Source organism: Dreissena polymorpha, chromosome 9, assembly GCF_020536995.1.
Source record: "Dreissena polymorpha isolate Duluth1 chromosome 9, UMN_Dpol_1.0, whole genome shotgun sequence".
Taxonomy (NCBI): domain Eukaryota; kingdom Metazoa; phylum Mollusca; class Bivalvia; order Myida; family Dreissenidae; genus Dreissena; species Dreissena polymorpha.
In genome coordinates, this window is record NC_068363.1 from 103,427,272 (window position 1) to 103,445,694 (window position 18,423).

General features: G+C 35.8%; 1 protein-coding gene across 1 annotated transcript in view; it reads left to right on the top strand.

Moving 5' to 3' along the window:
• LOC127844579 (SUMO-activating enzyme subunit 2-like) overlaps positions 1–18,423 on the top strand; it is a 43,182-nt gene that overhangs the window by 20,348 nt on the left and 4,411 nt on the right. Inside the window, exons 9-15 of the mRNA XM_052374944.1 lie at positions 734–879; positions 3,504–3,597; positions 8,879–8,991; positions 10,154–10,309; positions 10,964–11,021; positions 11,494–11,532; positions 13,691–13,796. Of these exons, the coding sequence (XP_052230904.1) occupies positions 734–879; positions 3,504–3,597; positions 8,879–8,991; positions 10,154–10,309; positions 10,964–11,021; positions 11,494–11,532; positions 13,691–13,796 (712 nt within the window). The remainder of the gene's footprint in view (positions 1–733; positions 880–3,503; positions 3,598–8,878; positions 8,992–10,153; positions 10,310–10,963; positions 11,022–11,493; positions 11,533–13,690; positions 13,797–18,423) is intronic.

Here is an 18,423-nt window from a genome sequence, read left to right on the forward strand (position 1 = left end):
GCTCATAAAACGGAAAGTGTAGTGCTAGATCGGCCTGCATGGGCTAATATAACGCCATCTACAAAACATCTTCTCTAATTGGCTGTTTGACGTCAAATGCTGACCCCATATATTCTATATGGTGTCAGGAGACTATATGGGGCAGAATGGAATATATATAGAATATATGGGGTCAGTATGTGATAATATGTAATAACATAATAATAAGCATAATCTTAATTTGATTAGATGGAAAGTAGTTGGCGTGATATAATCGTTACAGGGTTAGTTACTGACCCGATACGGGATATATGGTTCTGTGCAAAACCATATCTATTAACTATTAATCAGGGACAACATTTAATGCACATGCATTAAGCCCGGTTTTCCTAGAGTGATGCATAAAGAGGAATGACACGACATGAACATAGTCTCTCCCTTTGTTTTACCATATTCATACCTTTTCCATGTTCTTTGATCATTTGCACTTGATCATCCTGACACACAGACATTATACAGTGCCATGCTGTCAACTACAAACTTACCTTGTCTAAAACACTGGTTAGGAAAAATGGGTCTTATGCCATATGAGGCCAGCGTAGCTCTATAATGCAACCACGAAACCTAGTCTGACTATAGCAGATAGCTTGTCTGGAACTACATTGGCCCAATATGAAAGACCATTTTAAGCTTGACACGGCTTATTTGCTGTATAAATAAACTTCCACACCTCTGTAACTCCTTTCCTTTCCAGTGGATGGGGTGGTACCTAAAGAGACTATACAGGACCAGCGCCAGTGGTCTGTGCAGGAGTGTGCCAATGTGTTCTCTCGCAGTATCAGGATCCTGCAGGGACAACTGGCTGAACGAGAGGACGGGGGAATGTTGGTCTGGGACAAGGTATGGTACAGGGGCAACTGACTAAGTGAGGGAGCGGGGGTATGCTGGTCTAGGAAAAGGCATGGTATGGAGTTGGTAAATTGTTATTTCTATTGTCGGTCTCTCCTGATCTCTTATTGTGTGACTGATGTCAGTTTCCTGCATAAGTATGTGCATTAGCACTGGTTAATCAACTAACCCAGAAAAAAGTATGAAGGTGAACTTACCATCGTGATATGACTGAAATACTGTAGCAAACAACAAACAATCCGAATTAACAAACCAATGAAATACTGTAGCAAACAACAAACAATCCTAATTAACAAATCAATGAAATACTGTAGCAAACAACAAACAATCCTAATTAACAAATCAATGAAATACTGTAGCAAACAACAAACAATCCTAATTAACAAATCAATGAAATACTGTAGCAAACAACAAACAATCCGAATTAACAAACCAATGAAATACTGTAGAAAACAACAAACAATCCTAATTAACAAACCAATGAAATACTGTAGAAAACAACAAACAATCCGAATTAACAAACCAATGAAATACTGTAGAAAACAACAAACAATCCTAATTAACAAACCAATGAAATACTGTAGAAAACAACAAACAATCCGAATTAACAAACCAATGAAATACTGTAGAAAACAACAAACAATCCGAATAAACAAACCAATGAAATACTGTAGAAAACAACAAACAATCCGAATTAACAAACCAATGAAATACTGTAGAAAACAAACAATCCTAATTAATAAACCAATGAAATACTGTAGAAAACATCAAACAATCCAAATTAACAAACCAATGAAATACTGTAGAAAACAATCCAAATTAACAAACCAATGAAATACTTTAGAAACAACAAACAATCCGAATTAACGAACCAATGAAATATTGTAGAAAACAACAAACAATCCGAATTAACAAACCAATGAAATACTGTAGAAAACAATAAACAATCCAAATTAACAAACCAATGAAATACTGTAGAAAACAATCCAAATTAACAAACCAATGAAATACTGTAGAAACAACAAGCAATCCAAATTAACGAACCAATGAAATATTGTAGAAAACAACAAACAATCCGAATTAACAAACCAATGAAATACTGTAGAAAACAACAAACAATCCGAATTAACAAACCATTGAAATACTGTAGAAAACAATCCAAATTAACAAACCAATGAAATACTGTAGAAACAACAAGCAATCCAAATTAACGAACCAATGAAATATTGTAGAAAACAACAAACAATCCGAATTAACAAACCAATGAAATACTGTAGAAAACAACAAACAATCCAAATTAACAAACCAATGAAATACTGTAGAAAACAACAAACAATCCAAATTAACAAACCAATGAAATACTGTAGAAACAACAAGCAATCCAAATTAATGAACCAATGAAATATTGTAGAAAACAACAAACAATCCAAATTAACAAACCAATGAAATATTGTAGAAAACAACAAACAATCCAAATTAACAAACCAATGAAATTCTGTAGAAAACAACAAACAATCCAAATTAACAAACCAATGAAATACTGTAGAAACAACAAGCAATCCAAATTAACAAACCAATGAAATATTGTAGAAAACAACAAACAATCCAAATTAACAAATCAAACAAAATCAAATTACAATTGTCTTGGACCAGAAACAGTATCGGGGTGTTTTTTTTCCACATGATGCTTATAGTGGAAAATCAATGTTGATTATGTGTGTGTTAAGTGTTGTCCCAAATTGCCCGTACAGAGCAAACGAATGAATCCAGGATGACATTTTTGTATACAGGGGATTTGTGGTTAGAAGACATTGCCATAAAATACAAAATACCATAAAAGCCAAAAACATTTGTCTTAACAGCCTGAGTGGATTCCAAACAAAAAAGAAATCTCTGTTTTGCGTGTAGCGATCCTTTCTCTTTTAAAAAATCTTCATTCTTGGAAAACTTTGCCTAATTCAGTGGCGTAAAGTGGCGTTTCAGATTAGCCTATGCAGTCTGCACAGACTAATCATGGACAACACTTTCCGCATAAACAGGACTTTCGTTTCAAAGACTTTCTTTAAACAAAACATTCAATAAAAGCAGAAAGTGAAGTCTGCACAGGCACATTTAGGATATGCATGTAGCCCAATTTTCACAGAGTAAGGCTTAAATGCAAAACTTCAACGGTGGGAAAAAAAACACAATATAATAAATCAAGACTGTTGTTTAACCCGCATTGAATGACAATTATGGAACAAACAAAAATGAAGTGCTTATCCCTGAAGCCTTTGCAAAGCTTATATAGTTTGTTTATTACAATTATACTGAAACTGAAAACAGTGTCTTTGTTTTTATTTGTTTCTTAAAAAAATTAACAAAAAGTATAAATGAGTTGACAGAATCTTTGAAAATTATATTTATTGTACTTTTTTGTTCTTTAGCAATAAATTACCAAGAATGCAAAACACCAACAACATTTGCTAAGCAGGAATGTAAAGGAGCTGTTAAAAACTCAGAATCATGTAGAAATAAAAAAGGCTTAAACAGTCATGTGATATGTTTAATATTAGGATAGGTTAATTAAAAAAATCAACACTGTAAGAAAGATTTCTTGTTGGTTTTGTTTCTAGGATGACGATGCTGCCATGGATTTTGTGGCTGCTGCAGCCAACATTCGAGCTCATATATTTGGAATAGCTCCAAAAACAAGATTTGACATCAAATGTAAGCGCTCTTATCTAAAACCGGTCAGTTATTTTATTCATTTCAATAGACACTTTTTATGCACCCAATAGGGTGGCATATAGCAGTTGAACTATCAATCAGTAAGTCAGTCTGTCCAGGGATCATATTTTTTTCGGTTTTGTCGGTCCTAGACCGATTGGCGTCATGAAAGGCCAATTGAAAATCCCAAACTGTTGGTCCGATTCTGTTTGCTAAAATTCCCATGTCATGAAATCGATTACACAGTGCACACGCTAACACACCCTAATGACATTCTTATCTCGATTAGGTGTGATAAACCATTCGCTGCAGTCTCTAAACCGGTCAGGACCGGTTTATTGCACGTCAGACCATTTAAGAGACTTAAGGCCTGTGATGTACATATCGATCGATTATCGGTGTCATCGTGTGTCTATTAATAGTTATCATTGTTAACTTATAGCGGTTTCTCTGTTTTGTCTGTTAAGGTGACTGCGCGCACTGGTTTAATTATAATCGGTCTTCGATGTTATTTGACGTGCATGTGGTACAAAACAATATGTTGCGATTGTAATGTATTGTTATCACTGTAAACTGTAATAAATTAAATAATATCTGAGATAGAAGTAAAAAACGATTCTAACACGGCATGTGAAAACTTTCTTATAAACTAAGAAGAAAATCGTCTATGGGTTATTCTGCAATAATAATGGGCGGACCTTATACACTGAAAGCACGCGCTTGTAACTTAATAAAACATGCCGATACATTTTCCACCAGCGTAATAATCCGGTAATATAATTGTGAATGAAATATTAATTATTTGGTTTTGTTATTGTCAGTAGCCAACCTATGCACAGAATTTTGTTTGGTTCAGTGCATGTTTGTAAGCTATTATCGAGTCGACAACGATTTAAAACATCGGTATAGACTTACATGTACACAGATTAATAATATTGACAACGATGAAAAAAGTCTGATAAAACAACACACGAAACAACAATGAAATAGCAAATGATAAAACCAGTTGAGAAAATTTGTATGTTCCGTTTAAAAAATGCCTAAGGTAATTTTACTTGTACATTTATTATACCACCTTCATGAATGGCAAAATCAATGGTATATATTTTAACGTAATTTGTAATGATTTCGGATATAAATTTTGGGATACTTTTTCCCCATTTATATCCAGACCGATTGATGTTGCGGGAAAATATGATCCCTGAGTCTGTCGGTCCGTCCGAAAACTTTAACATGGCCCATAACTTTTGCAATATTGAAGACAGCAACTTGATATGTGTTATTCATGTGTATCTCCTGAAGCTGCACATTTTGAGTGGTGAAAGGTTAAGGTCAAAGTCATCCATCAAGGTCAAAGGTCAAATATATGGCTTCAAAGCGGCGCAGTATGGGGCATTGTGTTTTTGACAAACACATCTCTAATTTGTTAATGTAGCTAATCAATCGTTTATAACAAAGTAGCACCAGGTGTTACTTTTCTCTAATATAAAACTTCAGTTGATCAGTATACTTATTCTTAAAATGCCCGGTAGGAAATTTTTTATTAGATGTATCTTAAAAATTATGTTTAAGGAAGTGTTGTAAAATGCTGTTATTCTCTTGAAAATAAAGTGTTAATATATTTCAATCTTCCAATTCTCAGTATTTTGTAGGTATGGCAACGATTATCGGAATAAAAAAAGCTTGATTGTTTTGCTATTCCCATAGCTTTTTATATTAGTTAAAGCATATTCAGTTAATAAAATGCATTTTTTTTTTTGAATAATGCTCACTGTCCACTGTGGATCACAAGTACACAAGATGTCAGAATTGACCGTTCATATAAGTGCTGTGTTTGCGTGTTGACAGTTTGCTGTACCTTATAATCCCTTAGATGAAAGTGTCAATTGCAGTCCATTATCAAGTGTATAATGCATAATACTATTTATTATACATGTATTTAATTCAATTAAATATGTTTATGCATATCATGTTTAATTTTTTGAATTTGGAAACTGAAAACAAATAAGCAACTTTTTTTGCATCCCTGTTTTACCTGCACATTAAAGGGGTGTTATTTGTTATAAGTGAGTTACATAAGATAACCTCAGAAGAACTCTATATATATATGAATGAAATTCCCATGATGAAGTTGTGTTATGTTTTTGTATCAACTTTTTCACTTGTAAGGCCTCTGTATGTTTAATACATTTCAATGAATTATGCTGTATTTTTATACCCCCACTAAACGAAGTTTAGGGGGGTATATAGGAGTGTCTGTCTGTCGGTCGGTCGGTCTGTCGGTCGGTCCGTGTCCGCTCTCTAATTCAAGCAGTTTTCATCCAATCTTCACCAAACTTGGTCAAAAGTTGTATCTAGATGATGTCTAGGCCAAGAACGAACATGGGCCTTGCCGGGTCAAAAACTAGGTCACGGGGTCACTAAGTGCGTTTTAAACATTCAGCATGTTGTCCGCTCTCTAATTCAAGTAGTTTTGATCAGAGCTTCACCAAACTTGGTCAGAAGTTGTATCTAGATGATGTTTAGGCCAAGTTCGAACTTGGGTCATGGCAGGTCAAAAACTAGGTGACGGGGTCACTTAGTTAATTTTAAGCGAGGCTGTTTGCGGAAAAAACCCGAGGTATTGTCATAGCCTGCTCATCGTTCGCCATCCGCCGTCTGCGGGCGTCCTGATAAAACCTTTATATTGGCTCTAAAATCAAAGTGCTTCCACCTACAACTTTGAAACTTCATATGTAGATGCACCTTGATGAGTTCTAAACGCCACACTAATTTTGGGTCACTAGGTCAAAGGTCAAGGTCACTGTGACCTCTAAAAAAAAGAATTCTACCAAGCTTTTGCAGCCAAGCATGGCACCCGTTATGCAGTGCCCTTGTAAACATATAGCATTGTGTCTGCTCTCTAATTCAAGTTGTTTTCATCCGATCTGCACCAAACTTGGTCAGAAGTTGTATCTAGATGATGTCTAGGGCAAGTTCCAATATGGGTCATGCTGGGTCAAAAACTAGGTCACTGGGTCACTTAGTACGTTTTACACATTCAGCATTGTGTCTGCTCTCTAATTCAAGCAGTTTTTATCCGATCTTAACCACACTTGGTTAGAAGTCATATCTAGATGATGTGTAGGTAAAGTTTGAACATGGGCCATGCAGGGTCAAAAACCAGGTCACGGGGTCACTTAGTGCGTTTTAAACATTGAGCACGGTGTCCGCTGTATTTGTGAAGACAACATGCAAAATATTCTGTGTCAATGCGGCATGTGGGGGTATTCGTCACATCTGTGACAAAGCTCTAGTTATGTTTATTGTTGCAAGTTTTCATAATATTTTTGTATATATTATGTTTGTTTTTGTTTGTCTATAATAAAGTATTAGAACTTTTAAGATCTTTCTCAGAAAACCAGACGATTTAATCATAGAATATTTCAATACACAAATAACCCAACATTCAAAAAAATAGTTTTTAGCTCATCTATTTTTTGAAAAAAAATTATGAGCTATTGTCATCACCTTGGCGTCGGCGTCGGCGTCGGCGTCTGCGTCGGCGTCGGCGTCGGCGTCGGCGTCCGGTTAAGTTTTGCGTTTAGGTCCACTTTTCTCAGAAAGTATCAATGCTATTGCATTCAAACTTGGTACACTTACTTACTATCATGAGGGGACTGGGCAGGCAAAGTTAGATAACTCTGGCGTGCATTTTGACTGAATTATGTGCCCTTTTTATACTTAGAAAATTGAAAATTTTGGTTAAGTTTTGCGTTTAGGTCCACTTTTTTCAGAAAGTATCAATGCTATTGCATTCAAACTTGGTACACTTACTTACTATCATGAGGGGACTGGGCACGCAAAGTTAGATAACTCTGGCGTGCATTTTGACAGAATTATGTGCCCTTTTTATACTTAGAAAATTGAAAATTTTGGTTAAGTTTTGTGTTAAGGTCCATTTTATTCCTTAAGTATCAAAGCTATTGCTTTCATACTTGCAACACTTACTAACTACCGTAAGGGGACTGTGCAGGCAAAGTTATGTAACTCTGACTGGCATTTGAACGGAATTATGGGCCCTTTATACTTAGAAAATTGAAAGTTTGGTTAAGTTTTGTGTTTTGGTCCACTTTACCCCTAAAGTATCATAGATATTGCTATCATACTTGGAACACTCGCAAACTATCATAAGGGTACAGTAAAAGGACAAGTTGCATAACTCTGGATGTTATTTTTACGGAATTATGGCCCTTTTTTGACTTAGTAACTTTGAATATATGGTTAAATTTTGTGTTTCGATCCACTTTACTTCTTAAGTATCAAGGCTATTGCTTTCAAACTTCAAATACTTTCATGCTATCATGAGGTTACTGTACCTGGCAAGTTGAATTTGACCTTGACCTTTGAATGACCTTGACTCTCAAGGTCAAATTATTAAATTTCTCTAAAATTGCCATAACTTCTTTATTTATGATTAGATTTGATTGATACTTTGACAAAACTACTGTTACCTGACATACCACAATAGACTCCACCCCAAACCATCGCCCGTGCCCCCCCCCCCAACCCCCCCCAACCCCCCCCCCCCCATTTTTTTTTTTTTTTTTTTTTTTTTTTTTTTTTTTTTTTTTTTAAGATCATCTCACAAATGACCACCACACCCTCACACTATACCCCCCCCCCACCCCCTCCCCAATTTTTTTTTAAACGGTTAAAAAACAAAACTATTTATTTGATTATTTTATGTTTGAAATACCGTCCAACCATCGCACCCAAGAATCCCCCCCCCACCCCCCCTCCCCCCCACCCGAATCCCCCCCCCCCCTATTTTTTTTTTTTTTTTTTTTTTTAAGATCATCTCACAAATTACCACCACACCCTCACACTATACCCCCCCCCACCTCACCCCCCCTCCTCATTTTTTTTTATGAAACGGTTAAAAAACACAAATATTTATTTTTATTATTTTATGTTTGAAATACCGTCCAACCATCGCACCCAAGAATCCCCCCCACCCACCCCCCCCCCACCCCACCCGTTTTTTTTTTCCCTTTTTTTCGCATTTTTGGAAGAAAATGTAATAAATGTCCACACACACCCCCACACAATGCACCGCTCTTCACTCCACCCCTCCCTCCTTTGTGATTGAAAATGAGAGTCCCTTCACCTTTAAAAAGAAAATAGATGAGCGGTCTGCACCCGCAAGGCGGTGCTCTTGTTATATATGTAATACTATAAGCTTATTTTGCTGAAATTACAACTTTAGTATAAATAGAAGACTACCTTCATGTTATTTCAGCTATGGCAGGCAATATCATTCCGGCTATCGCCACAACCAACGCTGTCATCGCTGCCCTTATAGTCATGGAAGGTCTCAAAATCCTCAATGGAGACATTGAAAAGTGCAATTCTGTATGTTTCATCCTTTTGATTTAAATCCTTTATAGGTATCGTCAACCACGAATGATGAAAAAAGAAAAGTTATACAATACCGTATTTTTTTACAATTATTAGTTTATATTGATTAAAATATCACGACTGGTATATTACATTACTTGAAAAAAGTTCATATTTTCAGTATATTCGGTAATACAATTTTGCGATGTGAAATCGAAAGGACATTGCGAAAATAGGTGACATAACGATATACACACTATAAATAACGCAAGTAGATTGATCATTTTATATATAAAATATATACAATTCACGACACATGCACAATTTGCATTCCTGGGTTTACCAGGTGACGATGATGATCAATCTACTGGCGTTAACTGGTAGTTACCTGGTACCGGTACTCAGTAAACTTTATTACCGAATATACTGAAAATATGAAAACTTAACAACTTTTTTCAAGTAATGTAATATACCAGTGGTGATATTTTAATGAATATAAACTACTAATTGTAAAAAAAACACGGTATTTTACAACTTTTCTTTTCTTCGTTGTCGTGGTTGATAAGTGGATAAGTACAAGGTGGTCAGTTTGAATCGGAAAAAGTTAAATTTAGTTCCCTGATGGATCCATCTTATATACATGTTCAAGATTTCTTGAAATCAATTGTCTAAATAGCACTTTCAAATCAGTCAATGGATTTTAAATGCATCTCAGATTTATGCGAACTGATATAAATGATTTTATATGTACGGATTTAGAGCAAAGAAAAGATGTGTAAGCTTGAATATGAAAATTGTACTCTTAATTTTTTTTTATTACACATGTACAGAAATTCTGTATTTTGAGTGTTCCAAGTAAAGACAGTGCCTGACAGTGTAAATGTTACTATTAAAGCTAGTATCCCAATACATTTAAAGAAATGAGTAGCAAGTATATTTGACCCATGTCATGCTAAAATGTGTCTTATGCCATATCCCGCCAGATTAACTCCAGCCCAGTCTGTGCATCCACGCAGTCTGGTCAGGATCTAGCCTGTCAGCATATGAGACCACGAAAACCTTGCATGACTGTATGGCAGACATTGTAGCTCCTGATCACACTACACAGCTGCGCAGGAAGTATGCTGGTTGCTGATGGCATAAGACCCCTTTTCGCATGTAGCTGCTTCTTTTTCAGATCTATTTGAATCGCCAGCCTAATCCCAGGAAGAAGCTTCTAGTCCCGTGTGCTCTCGATAAACCAAATCCAAAATGCTATGTGTGCGCACCAACGAACGAAGTCACAGTGCTTCTTAATGTAGAGAAGATGATAGTGAAAACATTTGAGGAAAAGGTTGTGCAGATAACATTGTTTATTGTGATACCAATACTCATATTGAATGCATAGATTGTGTTAGATTTATTCGTACATATATTTTTTGAAATTATATTTTAAAATGTATGTCCATCTGGTCAAAGTCAAAACCCCAATGATTTTGTTACAGATTTTAAAGAAGTATCTTTCCATGCAATTTCTGTATAAAAATAATTTGTTTATTAGAGTGTTTTGCCCAATGTTGGTGAGCAAAAGTGAATTATTATTTGTGCTTAAAAAATTGTGTTTCCAACAACTTGTTATACCACCACAAAGGAACTTTGAGATGGGGTTACATTAAAGTCACTTTCTTAGTCTGCCTTTTTATCGGTTGGTAAATCTGCATAAATTTTTATTTATTAATTTGTGGGACTAATTACATCCTCATTTATCAAGTAATGGATTTTAAATTTTAAATATGTTTTCACTATGAAGTTCAGATATGAAAGACACAATCCTCATGGGCAGTAATACCTTTATTTCTTACTCATGTGCCCTTTAACTTAGTCATTGGCATGGCTATTTTGCCTGTCACAAAGCAACTTAGGGGTATAACATTGTGATCACGCCCGAGGCTCAGCTCTAGTTTGCCTTGTAGAGCCATTGACTTGTGCTTCTCACATCTATTCACAGGTTCTGAAGACTGGTCTAGGAATGGTGGCTCCAGACGTGATGCTAGAAGATGGAAAAGGTCAGTAGAGATTGTGAATTGTGGCAGAAGGCAATGGTCATTGGTTGGTCAATAGAGATCATGAATTGTGGTAGAGGTCAAGGGTCATAGGGGAAATGTCAATAGGGAGTATAGTGGGCAGAGAGTCCAGGGTCATGAGTTGCAGGGGCGTCCATTGTAGGGACTGATATTCTAAGGTTAATTAGGATAGGTTTTCTGGGTAGAGCTGGTAGTAAATGGTTCACAAAGTAATTTGTTATTGGAGTTTTTCTTGGTGTAGTAGAGATGAAAGTAAATGATTGTTTAAGTCATGTGTCATTGAAGGTAATTATAAAACCAAAGTTCATGAAAATAACACTGATGTATTAATAAAATGCAGTACACAGCAGTTTATATTGTAAATCATGTTTTTCAATAACTAAACTGCCATTTGAAACATTGAATGCTGTTATTATTTTAAAATTAGAAGTTTTATTATATGCCCTTTTTTCAGGAACAATAATAATATCTAGTGAAGAAGGAGAGACAGAAGGTACGTATGTCTCATCATCATCATAACAAAATGTTTGCTTTTATACTTCATGATTGACTGTGCAAGATGAAACAAGCAAAACTTTATGTTTATTAATAATTAAGAAGATATCTTAGTGCTAAATAATGTTTTGCTGCATTGAATTACAATCTAGGAAATAATCCATTATTAAAATAGTTGGTGGTGGCTTTCTTTTTTATGCCAGTAGGGTGGTATCTAGTTTGTCTCTCCATCCGAAATGAGTTTTCCTTTTTTTTTCTATTTTTACGTGATTTTGTGTATGTGAGTCTACCTGCATGACTTAATATTCAAGTTCCAGTTTCATTACGGCCATTGATTTTTTGCAAAGTTAAGGGCCTTGGATTTATGATTTTTCTATAAAATAACACTTCTATTTTTTTCCTTAACGCTTGCAGATATTGACCTGATTTTTGATGTATCAGTCTGCCTCCATGACTTACAGATCAATGTGGAGTTTAGTCCTGGTTCAGTTATTTTTGATAATAGAACATTCCTTTGACTTAACGATTTTCATTATAATAGCTGTTGTGTGACTTCAAAGCACAGTATCGGGCATTTTGTTTCACAAACACAGTTTTGTTTGTTTTATTTTTAACCAGGTTTTCCGAAGGAAAAAACTGGTTATTAGATTGGCGAATGCGGGTGGGCTGGCTGGCGGGCTGGCTGGCTGGCTGGCGGAATAAGCTTGTCCGGGCCATAACTATGTCGTTCATTGTCAGATTTTAAAATCATTTGGCACATTTGTTCACCATCATTGGACGGTGTGTCGCGCGAAATAATTACGTTGATATCTCCAAGGTCAAGGTCACACTTTGAGTTCAAAGGTCAAAAATGGCCATAAATGAGCTTGTCCGAGCCATAACTATGTCGTTCATCGTCAGATTTTAAAATCATTTGGCACATTTGTTCACCATCATTGGACGGTGTGTCGCGCGAAATAATTACGTCGATATCTCCAAGGTCAAGGTCACACTTTGAGTTCAAAGGTCAAAAATGGCCATAAATGAGCTTGTCCTGGCCATAACTATGTCATTCATTGTGAGATTTTAAAATCATTTGGCACATTTGTTCACCATCATGGGACGGTGTGTCCCACGAAAGAATCACGTCAATATCTCCAATGTCAAGGTCGCCACGACTAAAAATAGATTTAAAAAAAAAAAAAACTTACAAAGGGGGTTAATTTTTTTTGGTCATTTCAAAAGTTCAGTTTGAGTTTTCTCCCTTTATCAGATTTTTTTTTCACAATGAAAACCTGGTTTTGTGACAATTTTGTCCCTTGTCTATTATTTGTCCTTCTTATGCCCCTTGATCAAATGATCGTGGGTATATTGTTTTTGGCCTGTCTTTTTGTCTGTCTGTTATTGTATGTGTCCCAAAACTTTAATCTTGGTCATAACTTTTGCAATATTGAAGATAGAAACTTTATATTTGGCATGCATGTCTATCTCATGTAGCTGAAAATTTTGAATGGTGAAAGGTCAAGGTCATCCTTCAAGGTCAAAGGTCAAATTTATGGCTTGAAAGCGCAGTAGGGGGCATTGTGTTTCACAAACACAGCTCTTGTTTCATTCACTATTTAAAATCAACCTGCTGGATAATTAATATTCATGAAAGAAGCTTTTAGCATAATTGTTTTGTCATTAATGATGACATATAAATGTGGTAACAATTTAGTTTATACACATGGTTTTGACAATTAAATAATATGTTTTCTAAGTTGTATCCAAAAGAAAACCAACTATTGTATCACTATTGTTATAAACTTGTTGAATTTAAGTGATATTGCAAATTTATTTTAACCTTTGCCGGTTTGATTGAACAAATGCTGCCATTTAAGTGTCAAGTGTTATAGATATCTCTCTGCAGTTATTCCTCATACTAACTTTGTATGCCCCTGTATCGAATGATCAGAGGTATATTGGTTTTGGCCTGTCTGTCATTGTGTGTGTCTGTCACAAACTTTAACCTTGGTTTATCTTTAGCAATAACTTTTGCAATATTGAAGATAGCAACTTGATATTTGGCATGCATATGCATCGCATGGAGCTGCACAGTTTGAGTGGCTTCAAAGCAGCGCAGAAGGGGGGCATTGTGTTTCGCAAACACAGCTCTTGTTTACTTTTTTGAATTCTAGAAAACGAAGAGAAGTTTCTGAGTGAGTTTGGTGTACGCAACAACAGCATCCTCAAGTGTGATGACTTCCAGCAGAGCTATGAGCTCACTCTGATCATAGTTCACAAGTAAGAATCTGTATTCATATGAGCCTCATTCTGGAAAAACTGGGCTTAACGCATGTGCGCAAAGTGTCGTCCCAGATTAGCCTGTGCAGTCCACACAGGCTAATCAGGAACAACACTTTCAGCTTTTATGGTATTTGTCATTAAAAAAACATTTAAAAAAGGCTCTGCATACCGAATATCTAGGTTAGGCGGAAAGTGATACGTTAAGAACATGAAATAAGCCTAATTTTCCCAGAGCATGGCTCATACATTAGTGTCGTGTTCTGAGAAAACTGGGCATAATGCATGTGCGTAAAGCGTCGTCCCAGATTAGCCATGTGCAGTCCGCACAGGCTAATCAGGGACGACACTTTCCGCTTAAACTAGATTTTCGGTTAAAAGGGACTTCCTTTAAACGAAACATACCATTGAAGCAGAAAGTGTCGTCCCTGATTAGCCTGTACGGACTGCACAGGCTAATCTGGGAAGACACTTTACGCACATGCATTAAGCCCAATTTTCTCAGAACAAGACACATTCTCATTCTAGATTGAAGTAAATAGCATTTTCAAGTTTATATAAGATGTTTGAAATGGTATAAGGGTCTAAAATATGGAATATCGTTCCCAAATCAAGGAACGAAAAGCTGCCTTCATGTGTGTGAAATATGTAGTAGATAATTTCCCAAGAGATTGTCTTCATTAAAAGATATACTTATCCCCTGCTGAAGGTAGAGGGAAATAGTTTTTGCTTAGTCTGTCTATCCATCTGTCTGTCAGTTTGTCACACAATTTCCAGGGCTTTATCTCAGAAACACAAAACTTGAGTGAATAGATATTAATAGTGTGAATTGCCATGCACAAGAACCATAACCCTACTTTATCTTTTAAATGAAAATTTATTTTTGTTAGATGTAACTTTTCAGGGCAATATCTTAGATACTAAGCAAGATTTTAAACAATAAAATTCAATTCTGTATCAAAAGGGAGAAGTGCCATGCATGAGAACCATAGCACTACACTTTTCTTAATAAGAGTGATTGTCCTTGTTTGTTTTTGTATGAACTAACTGTTCAGGGTTATATCTCTGATTCTATTCACCAAGTTCAAAATGAAACTTAATGTTTGCATATCAATCAATGAGGAGAAGTGCCATTCACAAGAACCAGAACCTTACACTCGCTTAAGTAAGAATTTTTGCCCTTTGTTGTTTTTGTATGATGTGACTTTTAAGGGCTTTATCTTAGATAATATACAACATTTCAAAATGAAACTTCATGGGTGTATAGATACATGTATCAATGAGGTGAATTGCAATTTAATAATCCTTTTTAGCTCGACTATTATATATGAAATATATATAGTGGAGCTATCCTACTCACCCCGGCGTTGCCGTTCCCGTTTGCGTGCAAATGTTAAAGTTTGCGTACTACCCCAAATATTTTCAATGTCCCTTGACATATTGCTTTCATATTTTGCATACTTGTTTACCATCATGACCCCAAGATATAAACAAGAGCAGACAACTGTATCAAGCATTTTGACAGAATTATTGCCCCTTTTATACTTAGAATATGCATATTATTGATAAATCTATGTTAATGTTTGCGTACTACCCCAAATATTTCCTATGTCCCTCGACATATTGCTTTCATATTTTGCATACTTGTTAACCAACATGACCCCAACTTATCAAGAGCAGAAAACTGTATCAAGCATTTTGACAGAATTATGGCCCCTTATATACTTAGATAATTGAACATTTTGCTTAAATTGCCATAACTTCTTTATTTATGATCAGATTTTATTAATACTTTGACAAAACAACACTTACTTGAATACCACATTGGATTCCACCCAAACAATACCCCACACCCCAACCCAGAATCCCTGCCTACCCCCCCCCCCCCCTCACCTCCCCCCCCCAAAAAAAAATATTTTGTTTTCCTTTTTTTATTTTTGAAAGATCATCTAATAAATGACCACACCCCACATTATACCCCCCTCTCACCCCCCCCCCCCAAAAAAAAATATTTTTTTCCTTTTTTTATTTTTGAAAGATCGTCTAATAAAAGACCACACCCCACATTATACCCCCCTCTCAACCCCTCTACCCCCCCCCCCCCCCCAAAAAAAAATTTTTTTTTTATTTTTCCTTTTTTTATTTTTGAAAGATCGTCTAATAAATTATTGAATATGAACAATTTCCTCATCATGGCTTACGTTATATATACTGTCAAGCACTGGAATAGTGGAGCGCGCTGTGTTCTGACAGCTCTTGTTTCTCAATTTTTCATTTATCATTGAAACAGATGCTTTTGTCATTTTTGATGTTAATTGATTTATATCAAAGATGTTATCTGCATTTTATTGTATGCTGCTAACACATTACAGTTACAAATACGTGAGAAAAGGCACAGCCCTTCAGGGAAACTTTTCTTTAGGTCTTCATCCATCAATAAATGAAATGTATTCAGTGGGAATATCAATTCAACAGATTTGCTTGTTTATATATTAGTGAAAACTCTTTTTACGATCACCTCGGTATTCCAACCAACTTGCTAAGTCGACCGCCATTTTTCAGTCCCGATTTTTTCCTTCTATATTTCAATGGTCGTTACACTCACTAATCAGACCAACCCGCTAATTCGCTATTACGACCACTTTAATCAGTACCAATGATCGATATTGTTCTTAATTGAAACCCGCCAAACGACCAGTAATTTTCACACCTTACTTGATCTGGTGTTGTGGTACTATCGGGCTTGTGTACTAAGCCATTCTGACCCAATTAACAAAATTAACGACAATGGTTTTTGGCATCGATTTGCGACACAGGTGTTAGATTTTCGGCACTTGTTATAATTTTTAACCCTTAAGGTCACAATATACCAAAAGATTTCCTTAACAAATTCAATGTAAAATCAACAACTTCAACAGAAAATAAAGTCAAACTTTTGCGCGTAGACACCCCCATACCCATACATTTTCTTAAAGAGCATGCCAAGCCGAATGGATTTAAACAATAAAAAAGATAGGTCATGGAGCAGGGATCATATTTTCCCGCAACATCAATCGGTCCGGATTTAAATTGGGAAAAGTGTCCGAAAATTTATATCCGAAATCATGACAAATTACGTCAAAATATATGCCATTGATTTTGCTATTAATGAAGATGGAATAATAAATGTACAAGTTAAATTCCCTTAGGCATTATCTTTAAACGGAATATACGAGTTTTCTCATTTTGTTTTATCATTTGCTATTTCATTGACATTGGTTGTTTCGTGTGCTGTTTTATCTGACTGTTTCTCATCGTTGTCAATATTATTAGTCTGCGCAAATCTACCGATGTTTTAAATCGTTGTCAACTCGATAATAGCTTACAAACATGCATTGAACCCAACAAATGTCTGTGCGTAGGTTTGTTACTGACAATAACAAAACTAACTATTTAAGAAATAATTCATGTTCGTTATAGTTCGTAGTCGAATAACCCACGGCCGATAGTAATGATGCGTAGAGATTATATGATTTGAAACCACGCATCTAAACTTTCGGTCGTGGGTTATTCAACAACAAACAATAAAGAACACGAATTATTTCGATTCTAACACGATTTTTACTGAAGATTTATACAATGTAAATTATTTTTCTTGTGTACTATTTTGTGTGAAGTTCCGCCCATAAAAATAACTTTCGGCTGTTCTGTCGATCAGATCCGCGACTTTTATTTATTTATTGCGAAATTATTACGCTCGTGGAAAATGTATCGGCATATTTTGTTTAATTACAGCGCGTGCTTTCAGTGTAAAAGGTCCGCCCACAATTATTGCAGAATATACGATTTTCTTCTTTGTTTATATGACAGTTTACTGTATCATGCATGAAATGCACAATTTCCACGAGGATAACATCGAGGTTTGTATCTCCTAAGTAACTGTCAACGATTTTATCCTGGACACAGACTCTAGTATACACTCTGTGTTCTGGACGAGTACACCTTACGGACCGATTGTGCTAGGTATAAGCCAGTGAAATTATCGATTGATATTGACACGGGGTTATTCACGCGTGACTAATACACAGCCGCGCGAATATTCGCTGCTTGGGGCCATACTCTGATACTAGTCGGTTGACGTGCAAAAAACTGGTCCTGACCGGTTTAGAGACTGCAGCGAATGGTTTATCACACATAATCGAGATAAAAATGTAATTAGGGTGTACACTGTGTAATCGATTTCATGACATGGGAATTTGAGCAAACAGAATCAGACCGACTGTTTGGGATTTTCAATCGGTCTTTCATGACCTCAATCGGTCTAGAACCGACAAAACCGACAAAAATATGATCCCTGTCATGGAGTATGTAAGAAAGAACTCGACGCGAATCAACGGTCACTGTTTTAAGGCCACCTTTTTACCGGCTGATCTCCAGTTGATGAGGGTTTCACGCCATCTGTCAAAATCTCATGTAGTCTCCAACCTATAAGCAAAACACTGAAATTGTAGTATACAACAATGTTTTCCCTACCACATGCACACAGAAATATTCAAAAATAAAGTCATGGCAAGTGCACATACAGAGAATTGTGTCTTCAAATAAATGACGTTCCATTTTTTAGAGAGTATAGCATTGAACACCAAAA